A 16,379-nucleotide genomic window follows, 5' to 3' on the forward strand; every position below is an offset into this window, starting at 1 on the left:
AGCAGCATCCAGCCAGGAGAGAAATGGATGTGGAGCGTTTATTCCTGCAGGGAAGGCGACAGCTCCGAGCATCCCACAGGGCTCAGGTCAGCACCAGCCTCAGTCCTGGGGATAAAGGTGGCTCCATCCCTTATTCTCCATGAAAATATCAGTAGGAACCTCTCAATTATGGAAAATATATGCAGAGACTTCCCAGCAGGAATCAGCCAAGGATATTGTGCTTTTTTTGCTGTTTTTTAATGATGCCCGGCCACTTGCTGTCGCCTCCATCACCCCATGGATCCCAAATGGGGGGGAAAGCAGGGGAGGAAGGAAAAGAGGCGGGTCCAGGTTGGGATTTGTTTTTCCAGAGGGATAAAATGGTTATTCAGAGGGATAAAATTGTTATCCACAGGGATAACTCCCATGGGAGGGCAGGAGCTAATGGACATTTCGGACTCAGGGAAAGATCCGGAAAGAGAAACAAAATTGGAGATTTAACTCAAAACTGGAGCTGTGCTGGGAGGGATCTGGGTCCAAAATCAGCTCTGATGGGATCAGAATATTCCAGGGGCTGCTGTGCCATGGATTTGCTCAGTCCTGGAGCTGAGGGCGGCCCTGGACACTCCAGAACCACCTGGATGTGTCACCTGGGGACATGGTGGCCTTGGCAGTGCCAGGGAATGGTGGGACTCGATGATGGCAGAGGCTTTTCCAATGTTAATTCCATGGAACACCAGCAGCCACCATCTGTCCCTGCCAGGGAATTGCCCGCTGGTATTCCAGATTTCCTGACAATTTCAGCTGCACACAGGGGGTGTGGGGAGCTGTGCTCCCCAGTTCCCACAGCTCTGTCTCTTTGAGATTCCCATTTTCCTTTTGCCATTCCCGGCAGGGCCTGAAAATTGCCAGAGTTTCCCATCCCACATCTGGAGCTGAGCAAAGCCGTTTTACTTCCTTGGAAATCCCCACCTCTACCTACAGCACTGTCAGGGAGGCTGCTCCAGTATTTCCTGCTCTGTGGAATTCCAGCAGAGTGGAATTGACAGGAGCTGTGCACAGATCCCTTAGGAAAAGCCCCGGGTGGATATGAAGGGATTTAGGGAATTTGGATTTACTGGGAATCGTCAGGAGGGAACGGCGGAGTTTTACAAATGCACAAAGACCCTGTGGGACAAAGGAAGGAGCATCTGGAACCGGGCGGGAAATGGGCGAATCCACAACCAGGAAAATGTGGAAACCGCACGGAAACAAAGCCTGGAAAACTCTACACAAAATGTCAGAGGAAATATCCTGGGAGTATGGAAACCCCTAGGGATAATCTTGCGCCAACACCACATTCCCATTCCCAATCCTGCGTCCCGTCAGTGACACCTCATTGTCCCCCAGAGTCCCAACGGGCACCAAGGGGCCGCAAGCAGAGGCTGTGACAACATGAACGTGCTCTCCTTCCTTTCCTTCATTCCAAGGACTCCCCATCCAAAGGATCCCCATCCAAAGGATCCCCATCCAAAGAAATCCCCATCCAAAGGATCCCCATCCAAAGGATCCCCATCCAAAGGAATCCCCATCCAAAGGACTCCCCATCCAAAGGAATCCCCATCCAAAGGATCCCCATCCAAAGGATCCCCATCCAAATGATCCCCTTCCAAAAGGATCCCAATCCAAGAGATTCCCCATCCCAACGGATCCCCATCATGAGGGATCCCCATCCAAAGGATCCCCATCCAAAAGATCCCAAATCGAAGGATCCTCATCACAAGGGATCTCCATCCATCCAAATGGATCTCAGTCCCTTCCTGGGATTCTCATCCTCCATGCAATGCCAAGCAATCCCTGAGTTGAGGGCGGTGGGATGAGGGATTTCCATGCAGCCATCACCATGGGGATGGTGGGGCCATGCCGGGGCCATGCTGGGGACACGCCGGGGACACTCTGGGGACACGCAGCCGACGCCTGTCTCACCTGAGCTGGTGGTAAAGGTAATGTACGAGTGCTCGCTGGGGTGGGACCATATGGGGAACACCCACAGCTTGTACATCATCCCCGGCGTCAGATCCGCCAGCTGCACCGAGGACGGGCCCTGAGCCTTAACGGGTATTGATTTCTCTGTCTTGTTACCTGGGGAACAGAAACCGCACATCAAACCCCGCCCGGACACCCCGCGGGGACACCGGGGACAATGCGGCCCAGGTGCGGGGCTGGGCCTGTGGGCTGGCCAGGAGTGACACGGCTCCTGGGGCAGGGAGCTGCTCTTCGGGGTCGGTACTGAGCCAAGGAACTGCTGGTTTGGGGTCGGTACTGTGAGTGAAGGAGCTGCTGGTTTGGGGTCACTCCCTCAGGGACAAGGAGCTGCTGGTTTGGAGTCAATACTGAATCAAGGAACTTCTGGTTTTGAGGTTGATACCAAAGCCAAGGAACTGCTGGTTTGGGGTCAGTACTGAGCCAAGGAACTGCTGGTTTGGGGTCACTGCCCTGGGGACAAGGAACTGCTGGTTTGGGGTCATTACCCTGGGGGAAAGGAGCTGCTGGGGTCATCACCCACTGAGAATTGTGGCTTTGAAATTTTGTTCCTTTAAATGCCACCACAGCTGTCCAGAAGGGGCTGAAATCTTAAAGATTTCCTCCCTCAGCCAAATCCTGGAGAGGGAATCCCAAGGGATTGATGCTGCTGCATGGATTCAGCACCTGGGCTTGCTCCTTGTGCTTCCCAGTGACCGGGAAAAGATAGGGGTGGTTTGGGAGCTGGGATATTTGAGATTTAGGGCCTGGCAAGTTCATGCATATCCTGAAATATGGGAATTTTGGAAATCAGGCACTGCTTTGTGCAGGGAATTGTTTCAAGGACAATTCAAGGTCATCTCCTAGAGGAAGCTGGAATGGCAGGAGGGGATTCCTGCCTGGAATTACAATTTCAGGGATTCTGGACCGGCACAGCAGCGGATGCGAGGGCTGGGAAATAAACTCAGGGATGAGCAGCAGCCAGCACTGCCTCTCCAGAAACCCCAAACCAACCAACAAGACAAAAACCACTCCCTAAACCGGCACCAAACCCAGAGACCCCGACTCTGCTTCCAGGCCAGGACGGAGCCGTACAACACTAAGGAACACAGAGGAGGAGGTTTGGGATCTTAGAGGATTCTGCCAACTCCAGGTTCAGGAATCCCATCTTCCAAATTCCCGCAAATTTCATTTTCCTCTCTGTTTTCCACCTCTTCCCATTGACATCGACATTCCCAAAGATCATCAAACCCCCACGGCCGTCGGCGCACGGAGAGGGAACCCCTGGAGAACCACCTCTGATCTACCCCAACCGCCACAACCACCATGTTTTCCCCTCTGTTTTTTTTTTTTTTTTTCCCAAGCTGGCCATGGAATCATGGAATTAAATCCAAGGAAAGGGCGGGAGCTGGCAGGATCTCTAAGGGCAGAGCCACCCCGTAGAGTCCCCACGCGATCTGATGCTTACTGGTGATATACTTAACCACAAAGTCAGTTCCTGCCGAGAAATTGTGGCTCCAGGTGATGTTTGCCCAGTTACTGTTTGCCATGGCTCTGATGTCCCATATGGACGATCCATTGGCGGCTGGGGGACAGGTTAGAACATGAGTTAGTCTTTAGTGGGGTTAGGCCCAGCTCAGAGGTCAAAGCTGGCGAAAAATCTTGAAAACCCGACAGAAACCTTACAAAACTTGGTAAAAACCTTACAAAACCTCAAAAAAACATAACAAAATGGTACAAAAGCCTTAAAAAACCTCAAAAAACATAAAAAAGGGTACCAAAACCTTATAAAATCTCCAAACAATTAAAAAACTGTACCAAAACCTTATAAAATGTCATAAAAAGACATAAGCATCATAAAACCTTCATAATAAGCTTCAAAAGCCCTCCAAACACCTTACAAAAAATGTCACAAAATCCTTACAAAAACCTCACAAATCCTAACAAAATCCATTAAAAAGACCTTATAAAAACATTATAAAACCTCATGAACACATAAGCATCATAAAAACCTTTAAAAATCTTACAAAATCCTCACGAATACCTTACAGAAGCCTCAAAAACCCTTGAAAAACTTTTAAAAACTTTACAAAAACCTACAAAATTCTTGCAAAATCTTCACAAAATCCTTACAAAACGTCACAAAATCCTTACTAAAACCTCGCAAAAACCTCAAAAAAATCCTTTCAAAATCATTACATAAACCTGAAGCGAACACTTTGGTCTCAGCCTAAGCATGAACAAACCTCAGCCTAAGGCTGGATCAATTCTTTCCAAGATCCTCATATTTTTAGGGAATTTTGGGGGTGTTTAAACCCAGCGGCACTCGGCTCATCCTGGAATTCTTCCGGGGCACATCCCTGAGGATCTGGGCCAGCAGGGAAACCTCGTCTCAGAATTCCTGCATGGATGAGCACGGATCCAGTGCTGGGAGTGGCAGGGAATTGTCACTTCACCCTGGCCCCGGTGGGACAATGAGGTCACTCGTGTGTGAGGTTGAAGTTGAGGGATCTCGACGTTGCTCGGGATGAGTCCCGTTCCTACAGAAGTGGGAGCCAATCCCACACTTCGGTGGGGTTTTAAGGGACAGCAGAGAAGTGACACCTTGGGGTTTTATTGTCATTTTTCCTCGAGGTGTTTCAATGTTTTGATGTCGTAAATCTGGGATTAACCGCCACAATCCCTTGGAAAAAGCCAGTTTTGGGGTTTTTAGGACCTGACGCTGTGGGGTGACCTGGAAACCCTTAAATCCCAAGCTGGGTTGGATGGGGACCCCGGAGGTTCCTCATTTCCTCCTGTCCTCTTTCCCTGCTCTGCTCTCTGCAGATCCCCCCTGCAGAAACTTTTGGTGGCTTTAAAGCATTTAAAACTGATTTTATGCAAAAATATAGAGAAATGGCTTTGAGCTCAGTCATAGAATCATCCCAGACTCATTTGAGCAGGAAGGGAGACTAAAACTCTCCACATTCCACCCCCAATCCACATTTTCCACTATCCCAGGCTGCTCCAAACCCCATCCAAGTTTTTAATGCAGATTTCGTTCCCTTTTTAGCTCGATTTATTTTTTGAACAACCCTAATTATTTATAAACCATCAATTCCGTTATCCTGGTGTTTCAACCCCGGATAAATCCTTCCAGATTTATCCCTCAAACACATGGAGGAGGGAAGATTTCCCCACCAGAGCCGAGTTTGATTCCCTGATGGTACGAGAAGATCTGGGGAAACGCCTGGCATGGGGATGGTGCTGGAACTCCCACCCTTCCCGGCGTTCCCGGGGGTCTCCGGCAGCGCAGGGAGCAGCGGATAAACCCAAGGACTCGGATAAATCCTGACAGGTCTCCTTGCTAGCAGCTGAGGTGCTAAATGCGAGCCGACATCTCCTGCAGGAGCACCAGAACGCGTTTGTAACAGCTCTAAAACGCCACATCACACTTTGGGGGGGGGGAGTTTGTAGGGTTTTCCACCTCTTCTCAAACTGCATCCGGCATCACCACACCCCCAGAGGGGCTGGGTTGTTCCCTGGTGGCACAGAACCCTCCAAATTACCACTGGTACACCCAGATTCTACAGAACCCTCCAAATTCCCACTGGTACACCCAAATTCCAGATTGATTCCAGATTCCAAAGAACACTCCAAATTTCTACTTGTATTCCCAGATTCTACAGAACTCTCCAAATTCTCACTTATACACTCAAATTCTGCTGAATCCTCCAGATTCCCACTTGAACACCCAGATTTCACAACCCTCCAAATTCCAGCTTGATTCCAGAGTCCAAAGAACCCTGCAAATTCCCACTGGTACTTCCAGATTCTACAGAACCCTCCAGATTTCAACTTGTCCACCCACATTCTGCAGAACTTCCCAAATTCCCACTTGAACACCCAGATTTCACAACCCTCCAAATTCCAACTTGTACACCCGAATTCTACAGAACCCTCCAAATTCCAGCTTGATTCCAGATTCCAAAGAACCCTCCAGATTCCCACTGGTACTTCCAGATTCTACAGAACCCTCCAGATTTCAACTTGTACACCCAGATTCTGCAGAACTTCCCAAATTCCAATTTATACTCCCAGGTTTTACAAAACTCTCCAAATTCCAACTTGTACACCCGAATTCTGCAGAATTTCCCAAATTCCAGCTTGATTCCAGATTCCAAAGAACCCTCCAGATTTCAACTTGTACACCCAGATTCTGCAGAACTTCCCAAATTCCAATTTATGCTCCCAGGTTTTACAAAACTCTCCAAATTCCAACTTGTACACCCGAATTCTGCAGAATTTCCCAAATTCCAGCTTGATTCCAGATTCCAAAGAACCCTCCAAATTCCCACTGGTACACCCAGATTCTACAGAACCCTCCAGATTTCAACTTGTACACCCAGATTCTGCAGAACCTCCAAATTCCCACTGATATTCTACAGAATCCTCCAAACTCTCACTTATACACTCAGATCCTACAGAACCTCCAAATTCTCACTTGCGCACTGAGGCTTCACAGAACTCTCCAAATTCCAACTCACACCCCCAGATTCCCATCTCAGAGCCGTGGGATGGCTCCAATTTTCCCATTGTCCCAAGGAATGGAGGTGGGGAAGGGTCCCAGTAGGGTTAGAGAGGGGTTAGAGGAGAAGGAAAGCTCAGTACCCAACTCGTGCCTGGTGGTGGCTGCCGGAGCCCTCTCGGCAGCGGCGCTGGTGCTGGCGGCGGTGCTGGCGGCGGTGCTGGTGGTGGTTGTGGTTGTTGTGGTGGTGGTTGTTGTGGTTGTGGTGTCGGTGGTGGTTGGGGTGGTTGTAGGACTGGTTGTAGGGCTGGTTTCAGGAGTGGTTTCAGGACTGGTTTCTGCACTGGTTTCCTCCACTGTGGTTGGAGGCGGCCCAGTTGCCTCTGGGAGAGGGAAACACCGGCTTTGTACCTGTGGTGGTGTCTCCTGGGCACTGCCCTCGCCGGGGCAGCACAGCACGGAGCAAATCCCGCCAGGAACACACGGCTGGACACCTTTCCCTGCCCCTGTCCCCATGCAAAGTTGTCCTGAGCCCATCCCAGGAGCTGGGAGAGGTGCAGGAGCAAATCCCGCCAGGAACACACGGCTGGACTCTTTTCCCTGCCCCTGGCCCCATGCAGGGATGGCCTGGGCTGATCCCAGGGGCTGGGAGAGGTGCAGGAGCAAATCCCACTGGGAATGCCAGGTTGAGTCACTTTTCCTACCCCTGTCCCCATTCAGGGACGGCCTGAGCCCATCCCAGGGACTGGAGCAAATCCCACTGGGAACACAGGGCTGGACTCCTTTTCCTACCCTTGTCCCCGTGTAAGGGTGTCCTGAGCCCATCCCAGGATTTGGGAGAGGTTCAGGAGCAAATCCCACTGGGAATGCCAGGCCGGGCCCCTTTTCCTTCCTCTGTCCCCCTGAGCCCATTCCAGAGAGGTGCTGGGGCTGCTCCTGCTCCCCCAGTTTGATGCCAGTCCCAGTGCCAGGCCTGAACAAGCTGCTTTGTTGTCCTCTGCCTTTTCCCTGCCCATCACCCTCCTGGGATAAACCAGCACAGCTGAGGGAACCCTCAGGTTTGTCCTCACCCCACTGTCCCGCGGCATTCCAGGAAATGGGATTTAGCTCCAGGAAAACGCACTAATCCCATCAATCCCGTTAATCCGGCTGGCCCTGCACTACACCTGCAGCATTTTTGGAGCTGCCAGCTCAGCCTGCAGCTTCCCAGATTTTTCCAGCCTGGTGAAGGAGCAGCTCCGGCATCGAGGGAGGTTTAACTGGCGGGGGAGGGAGGGTTGGAGCTCGGGCAGTGCTGCCCCTCCCAATTCACATTGAAATGAGGATTTGGAACACCCCGAGCCGTCCAGGGGGGATAACTGAGAGCGATTTGCTTGTTAATTGTCTCACTCGGGCTGTGATCCCAAGGAAAAGAGGGAATGTGCTCCAAGGAAAGGGGGAAATGTGTCCTTTAACCCACCCTGAGTGGGGTGAGGGTCCCACGGGGAGGGAGGGGAGCGCTGGGTGGGGCTGGAACCTTCCAGCAGAAAACACAGCCAGAATTCAGCCCCAAATACCAAAGGTGACTCCGAGGGGACTCACCCCGGCACACTCAGGTTAAATTATATTTAACATCATTATTTCTGCAGGCCACGGGATTCCAAATCCCTCCGATGGGCAAAGGAAGCCAGATTTTATAAATATCTCCCTCAAACCACAACAGCTCTAGGGAAGCACTTTAAAACCAGTCCTAGGAGCAAGCCAGGCTTTTCTTCCACACCCAGCCCATCCCCAAGGAGAGCCAAGCCCTGAAACTCAGCATCCAAAGGCTGAGAGGGGCAGGAGCTGGCTCAGTCCATCTGAGATGCAAAATTAGAGTTTGAGCACAGCTGAAAGCACCAGCCCGGGTCAGGGGTGACCCCAGAGCAGCCCCAGGTGCTCAAAAACTCCAGCCCAGCTCCAGGGGTGCCCCCAGAGAACTCCTGGGTCCTCACAGTCCCCCTAAAACTCCAGGCCAGCCTCAGGATGTCTCCAGAGCATTCCTGGTTCCTCAAAAGTGCCCCAGGAGCAGCCACAGTTACCCTAAAACCCATCCATACCCAGGGGTGCCCCCAGAGCACTCCCAGCTCCTTAAAAGCACCAGCCCGGCCACCAAGAGCAGCCACAGTCACCCCAAAACCCCCATCCAGCCGTAGGAGCAGCCACAGCCACCCCAAAACCCCCATCCGGCCCCAGGAGCAGCCACAGTCACCCCAAAACCCCCATCCAGCCGTAGGAGCAGCCACAGTCACCCCAAAACCTCCATCCAGCCGTAGGAGCAGCCACAGTCACCCTAAAACCCCCGTCCGGCCCCAGGAGCAGCCACAGCCACCCCAAAACCCCTCTCGGCGCTGACCCCGCAGCATCCCCCAATCTCATGCACCCCAATCCGAAGCCCCCCGTGCACAGCCCGTCCCTGCCCCGGCCAGGGGGAGTGACAGGGAGGGGACACATCCAAAGGCTCGGCTTTGCCCTCGCGTGTTCGTGGTGAGCCAAAAAAAAAATACCCCAAAACCAAAAAGGGATTTTTGCGTTTTGCCTTTCTGGGTTTGTTCCGCGGGTCTGAAGGCCGCTAAAAGCTTTTCCTGCGCTGGGATTTGTCTCCATCCATCTCCGCGGATTGCTGGAGGGTTTTTGGGGTTAAGAGATTGGTGTCGCCGGGTTAATGTCCCCATTAACGGGATGGAGCAGCGCCGGAGGCCGGGAACACTCAGCTAATGCAGGCTCGGCATTCCCACGGGAATCCCGGCTCCCTCGGAGGAAAAGGAGACCTCAAAAGGCACAAAGTGAATCGGGGGAAGGCGGGAGCCGGTGGAAAACCTGGCACGGCTTTCCAGCTTCCACGGGGGAAGCAGAAATTCAGTTTTTAATGCTCCTCCAGATTTTAGACGGGAAGAGATTATCCGGGATGAATCTCAGAGCATCCCTCACGCACCCAAATCCTCCGGGATTCTGCCCCTCCTGGAGCAGCGGGATGAGCTGCCAGCGGCTCCAGGCGGGGTTTGCCCTCCCTGCCCCACTTCCCTGGCTCGGGGGGAAGCGAGCCCCGCCAGCGGAGCCGTCACTTCCCATCAGGATAACGGGGGATGGATCCGAGAGAGACCCGCGAGGGGATGGAGGGATGGAAATCAGCCTGGCAGGAGCGGGGACAGGTGAAGAGTGGGATGGGGTGAGCTGGAAAACTCGGGGAGGGCAGGGTGGGAGTGCGGCTCCCATGGAGAGGGAGGGGTGGGGTTTGGTCCCAAACCGCCCCGGGATGAGGAGCTGAGGCCTCGTCTGGGTTTAAATCTGAAATGGATGCGGGAGGAGAGCTCGGATTTGGGGACGGGGAGATCGGGGGCGTTCGCTGGTCTTTGGAAACCATCCCTAATGAGATCGGGGGGGATCTCGGGGATCAGAGAGATCACAGAGCCCTCACAGGTCAAGGAGGATTTCGTGGATCCCATGGATCTGATATCTCCCAGAGAAAAGGGATCTCAGGGATGAGAGAAGTCAAGGGGGATTTCAGGGATTTCAGGGATCCAATATCCCTAAAGAAAAGGGATTTCAGGGATCACAGGCATCAAGGGGGATTTCAAGGATCCCAGGGATCCAAGATCCCCCAAACTAAAGGGATCTCAGGGATCAAGGGGGATTTCAGACATCCCATGGAGCTGATATCCCCAAAGAAAAGGGATTTCAGGGATCACAGGATCAAGGGGGATTTCAAGGACCCCAGGGATCCAATATCCCCTAAAGAAAAGGGATTTCAGGGATCAGAGGGATCTCAGGGGTCGAGGAGGATTTCAGACACCCCATGGATCTGATATGCCCCAAAGAAAAGGGATTTCAAGGATCAGAGGGATCAATGAGGATTTCAGGGATCCAATATCCCCAAAAGAAATGGGATCTCAGGGATCACATGGATCTCAGGAATCAAGGGGGATTTCAGGGATCCCAGGGATCTGATATCCCCCAAAAAAAAGGGATTTCAGGGATCACAGGGATCAAGGGGGATTTCAGGGATCCCACAGATCCAATATCCCCAAACTAAAGGGATCTCAGGATCAAGGAGGATTTCAGACATCCCATGGATCTGATATCCCCCAAAGAAAAGGGATTTCAGGGATCACAAGGATCTCAGGGATCAGGGGGATCAAGGGGGATTTCAGGGATCCAATATCCCCCAAAGAAAAGGGATTTTCGGGATCCAACAGCCCCTTCCCCTCTCACTGCCACCAGGAGTGACAAAGATCCCAAAGGGAGACAGGAGACCCAGGCTGGCATTCCCAGACCTTTGGAAAGCCTGGAAATCCCATCCATTCTCCTAAAAACACCGTGGTCCCCAGGCACGGCATTGTGGAGGAGCTGGAATTGTTCTCCTGCATTCCCAGGGCTTGGACAGAAAGTTTGGGGCCAGGATGAAGCAACCTGAAATTTGTGGGATGAGGGGGAAACCCCTCTTTTCCAAAAGAGAGCAGCCAATTCCCCATCCCAGATGGGCAGCATCAGGAATTGCTCCAAGGGGGGGGAAGAAATCACCCGGGAAATTCGAATTAAAAACCACCAGCAGCAGTTCCCAGCTCTTTATTCCATTTTAGCTGAGCCCATCTTCCTGGAAAGCGCCAAACGAGCACTCAGCTCTTTAATTGCCTCCCTTTCAAGGCTTTTTCCGTCTCCAAGATCCATTATTCCCTCTCAGGGAAGGATGGGGGAAGATGATGGATTGAAGATGCAGCAATTAATAATTTCACTAATGAGAGATGCTGAGCTCTTCGCTGCTCCCCAGCTGGGAGTGAGCCATAAAAACAAAATAAAATAAAGAGCCCAAACCTTTCACAAAACCTGTTTGAAGCTCAGATTAGGGGGAAAAATCCAGAGAGGGAGAATCCTAAAAGAAAACCAGGATTTTTTAAGGGAAGCTCTAAGGAAAAGACACAAATCCTGCTCAGAGTAGGATAATTCATTAAAAGTGGCTCTTTTTTTTTTCAAAATGCATGAAACAATCCCAATCTGTGCTGCCTTTTAATTATTTAAAGGCGCTTTTAATGTGTTGTTGGGCTGTGGCAACAGCTTTCCCTGGGGTGTGTCTACAAAATAATGAGGCTTGGAGAAACTGGGATGAATTTTTTATGATTTTTGATGATTGGGCTGAGGACATTGGCAGAGATTTATTTTTAATTCTCCCAGTTTTTACCAAGAGAAAGAAACTGAGTGTCCATGGCTGCAAAGTGCTGAAAATCTGACGTGGAAAGAGAAGAAATTGGAGAAGAGAAGGAGGTGATGGAGCAGAAAGAGAGGCCTCAGCAATTTCTTCTGTTTCTAAAATGAAAAATGGGATTTTTCTCCTCAAATTCCCATTTATGGACAGAGAAAAGTCAGGATTTTCCCTTTGAGTCCAAACGCAATTTCGTTATGCTCCCTGATGAAGTTTTTCCCATAAAGATGGAAAATCAAAAATCCAGTTTTGGATTTTTTTCTCTCTTGGAGCATAAATAAAAACTCTTTTTAAATCTCCTCTTTTTCCCAAATTTCCTCTCCTGTCATCCAAAGCCTGGCTTAGGAAAGGTGAAGCCTTTCCTGAGGGAAAATCCCTGCACTTCACTTCGATTTCATCACCTGCTCTGCTTCCTCCTGACCCTGTGTCAGCTTTTCCCTGGAAAATGAACTTTTCATTCCCTGTCAGCACCAGGAGAATTTTCTTGCAATTCAGGACAAATTCCATAAAAATCCACCTGATCTGGGTCAGCCAGGGAGATGGGGAAGGTCAGGGAGCATTTCCAAGGATTTTTTGGGAAGAGAAACATCCTCTGGAGCCTGAGGAGAAGCAGATCCAGCTCTGGAGCAGGACTGGGGTGGGAGAGGGAATTTTCCATGCCCTGAGTCCCCTCCTGGAGCCTGGAATGGGGAGGAAGATGAGGCAGCAATTCCCGACCTCCAGCTCCCCTTCCTGACTCTCCAAAATTTCATTTCTCCTTTTGGAAAGGGGAAAATGGAGGGATGGGCTTTGGATAATTGGGGATTATCCCTGAAATCACAAATAATTCCAGTGGGGCAAGGAATGAAAGGAATGATTCTGTGCTGGGAGGATGAAGAGATCAGGCTGTGATTCCAGAGTTCAGCAGGACCCTCTGGAAGCAGAAAAGGACTTGAGGTGATCCTGATCCACAAAGAAAATCTGGATTCTGTTGGCTGAGACAAACTCTGGATGGAGAAGGAGCTGGAGGGGAGGGTGGTCCCGATTCTGAGGGTTTTTATGTGGATTGTTGGGGATTTTGTGTTCATTTCCAGGATTTTTTATGTCAATTTTCAGGATTCTTATTTTTAAGTGCATTTTCAAGTCCCCACCACGTAAACCTGACCCATCTGTTATTCCTCTTTTTTTGAGGGGGAAGAGTAAAAGACAGAAATGAGAAAAAATTGGCATCTGTTCAGGAATGGGGGGGAGGAAAAGCAAAATAATATCGGGAAGAGACATAGCTGCAGCAAAATCCAAGGAAAAGGAACATCCACGAGGCAGGAAAGAGAATCCTGCACTTGGATCCCTCGGAAAAACCTTCCCTGGGAAATTGTTCCTGCTTGGAATGTGCAGAGGCAAAGCAGGACGTGCTGAGAGCCTGGGAGCTGCTGCTGCTCCCAAAAAAGCTTTTTTTGGGATGAGTTTGGGGCTGGCTGCACTCCCTGCTTGGAAATTCCCGCTTTCCTGAGCTGGGAAAAGGCTGATTGGAATGTGGGAAATGTGTGTTGGGTGTGGGGAAATCAGAATTTTCCAAGTTTGGGAGAGTTGGAATTGTGTTGTGGCGATGCAGGGCGGAGCTGGGATATCCGGGATCGGATTTTCCATGGAAGCAGGAGGAGGAGGAGGAGGAGAAGGGGAGGAGCTGTCCCTGGTGCTGGAAAAGTTCTTTCCCTGCTCCCACGTTTTGGGAATAGCGAGGAGGGCAAAGCCAGCAGAAGGCTCCATGCAGAATCATGCACAGCTCAAATTCCCGCTCAACCCTTCCAATGGACACCGGGAATGGGAGGAATCTCCCGGATGAAAGCCCTGGGAGAGCTACAGGGAATCTCCAAAAAACAAAACATCCCAAATTTCCAGCTGCGATCCCACAGCTGCTGGAAGCCAGAAATGCTCTGGGGTTTGTGGGGTGAGGATGGCGAGGGCTAAAAAGGGAGAAGGGCTTGTGCAGAGTTGGAGTTAAAATCCTCTGCGAGAATGGGAAAAGCTCTTTAATAGGGAAAAAAACTTTAAAAGGGAAAACCCCTCTTTAATAGGGAAAAAAACCCCAACTTTCTGTAATAAGAAAAAATGCCTCTTTAGTAGGCAAAAAAAACACCCTTTAATGGGGAAAAACCTCTCTTACATATGGGAAAAAAAACCCTCTAAAACAGGGGGAAATCTCCTGTAATAGGGGGAAAATCCCCTCTTCTTTAATGGAGAAAAATATCTTTATCTCCCTCCCTTGAAAGAGGAAAAAAACCCTCTTTCATATGGGAGAAACCCCATCTAAAATAGAGGGAAGTCTTTAAAAGGGAAAACCTCCCTTTAATAGGGGAAAACCTCTCTTTCATATGGGAAAAATCCCCTCTAAAATAGGCAAAAAGCCCCCTCTAAAATAGCTGAAAAAATCCTCAGTAAGAGTGGAGAAAACCACTGTTTAATAGGTAGAAAATTTGTTTAATAGGAGAAAAACCCTCTTTAATATTAAAAAAATCCCTTTAATAGGCAAAAAATGCCCCTCTTTAATATGGGAAAACACCCCTCTGAAATAGGTGGGGAAACCCTCGTTAATGGGGAAAATTTGTCTGTATTAGGGGAAAAATTCCCTCTTAAAATGGGGAAAGAAAACCCATTAAAATATTAAAAACCTCCTCTTTAACAAGGAAAAAAAATTTTAATATTGAAAAAAAACATGTAATAGAAAAAATTGTTTAACAGGGAAAAACCCCACTTTATTAGGGAAAAAACCCTGTTTTTAATAGGGGGGAAAAACCCACTTTAAAAGGGAAAAAAACTGTCTTTAATAGGGGAAAAATCCCCATTTTATTGGGGAAAAAAACCTCTTTAATAGGGGAAAAACCCACTTTAAAAGGGAAAATTGTCTTTTACAGGGGAAAGAACTCACTTCAAAACAGAAAAAAAAACCCTCTTAAATAGGGAAAAAACCCACTTTAATAGGGAAAAATGCCATTTTAATGGGAACTCGACTCTCCTTTGGGCTTGCCCATCCCACGGCCACTGTGGTTTGGTTTTCATGAGATTTTTGAGCGGCTTTTAAGCCTGGCTTAGAGACCTTTTAATCTCCGCCTGCCCGCTGTGGAGCCGCCCTGGTGCCCTTTGTGCCTGGAAGGACTGAAATGCCCAATCGGCGTGGCCATTGGAAGGGTTTTAACGAACTTCTCGGCTTAATCTGGCAGCTTAATTGGCAAGCTCCGTTGCCCCCATGCCGGTTACCTCCGGGTACGGTACCTGGGCTTGGCGTGGCTTCGGAGGCAGCGCCAGGGATAGAGAGAGAGAGAGAGAAAGGGGGAAAAATGGGAAAACAGAGAGAAAGAGGGAAGAGAAAAACACAGGAATTTATCAAACAACCCCAACGCGCCGCCAGGACACTCGGAGTCATCGGAGAGCGGAGAGAGAGGGGGAAAATGGGATTAAATCCAAGGTGAGGCAGGCTCTGGAATCCAGGAATCTGGGATAAACCAGGAATCAGGGATAAACCACACCAGGGAATCAGGGAGAAATCAGGAATCAGGGATAAACCATGCCAGAGAATCAAGGATAAACCATGCCAGAGAATCTGGGATAAACCAGGAATCAGGGATAAACCACACCAGGGAATCAGGGAGAAATCAGGAATCAGGGATAAACCATGCCAGGGAATCTGGGATAAACCATGCCAGCGAATCTGGGATAAACCAGGAATCGGGGATAAACCATGCCAGGGAATCTGGAAAAAAAACAGGAATCAGGGATAAACTACACCAGGGTATCAGGGATAAACCAGGAATCAGGGATAAACCAGGACTGGCAATAAACCAGGAATCAGGGATAAACCACACCAGGGAATCGGGGATAAACCAGGAATCAGGGATAAACCATGCCAGGAAATCAAGGATAAACCATGCCAGGGAATCAAGGATAAACCACACCAGGGAATCATGGATAAACCAGGAATTGAGGATAAACCAGGAATCAGGGATAAACCACGCCAGGGAATCTGGAGTAAATCAGGAATGAGGGATAAACCACGCCAGGGAATCTGGAGTAAATCAGGAATGAGGGATAAATCATGCCAGGGAATCAGGGATAAACCAGGAATCAGGAAATCTGAGATAAACCAGGATTCAGGGATAAATCATGTCAGGGAATCCAGGATAAACTGGGAATCAAGGATAAACCAAGAATCAGCGATAAACCACGCCAGGGAATCTGGGATAAACCACGCCAGGATCCAGGTTAAACACCCAAGAGAGGGCAGAGGTGGCACTGAGGTGACAACAGTGGCATCAAGGTGACAATGGTGGTGTTAAGCTGAGTACTGAAGTGGGTATTTAGGTCTAATACCAACAAAACCCAATTTTGACACTGAATTTTGAACTTCACCATGGTTTTAAACTGGTTTTGACACTGAATTTTGAATTTTGCATCGGTTTTTCCTTGCTCATCCCACCTGATTTAAATTCTGTGATTGGAGGAGTGTGGTGAGCAGGAAACCTCCTTGGACCACGCAAATGGGTTTAATTTCCTTAATCTGCTTATTTTCCTTAAATTCCAGCCTCGTTTTTCCCTCAGCTTGGCAGGAAGCCCCATCAAAGTGAGAAAAACTCACCTATTTTGTGCTTTACCTTGTGTTTGGAGTGCGAATTTCTGTGATATGGGAGTAAATTACTCAAATGT

At 49.6% G+C, this 16,379-nt stretch overlaps 1 protein-coding gene across 17 annotated transcripts in view; it reads right to left on the minus strand.

Annotated features, from left to right (window-relative positions):
* Positions 1-16,379, minus strand: part of NFASC (neurofascin) — a 76,959-nt gene that overhangs the window by 10,496 nt on the left and 50,084 nt on the right. For 7 of the 17 annotated variants that reach the window (XM_063177918.1, XM_063177915.1, XM_063177920.1 and 4 more), the window contains 4 exons: positions 14,952-14,966; positions 6,631-6,870; positions 3,449-3,565; positions 1,945-2,100 (listed from right to left, as the gene is read on the minus strand). The exons of 4 other annotated variants lie outside the window; for them this stretch is intronic. In XM_063177918.1, coding sequence (XP_063033988.1) covers positions 1,945-2,100; positions 3,449-3,565; positions 6,631-6,870; positions 14,952-14,966 — 528 coding nt within the window. The remainder of the gene's footprint in view (positions 1-1,944; positions 2,101-3,448; positions 3,566-6,630; positions 6,871-14,951; positions 14,967-16,379) is intronic. 6 more of the 17 variants (XM_063177923.1, XM_063177926.1, XM_063177921.1 and 3 more) reach the window with 3 other exon arrangements.

The sequence above is a fragment of the Melospiza melodia genome, chromosome 28 (genome assembly GCF_035770615.1).
Source record: "Melospiza melodia melodia isolate bMelMel2 chromosome 28, bMelMel2.pri, whole genome shotgun sequence".
In the NCBI taxonomy this organism is placed as follows: Eukaryota; Metazoa; Chordata; class Aves; order Passeriformes; family Passerellidae; genus Melospiza; species Melospiza melodia.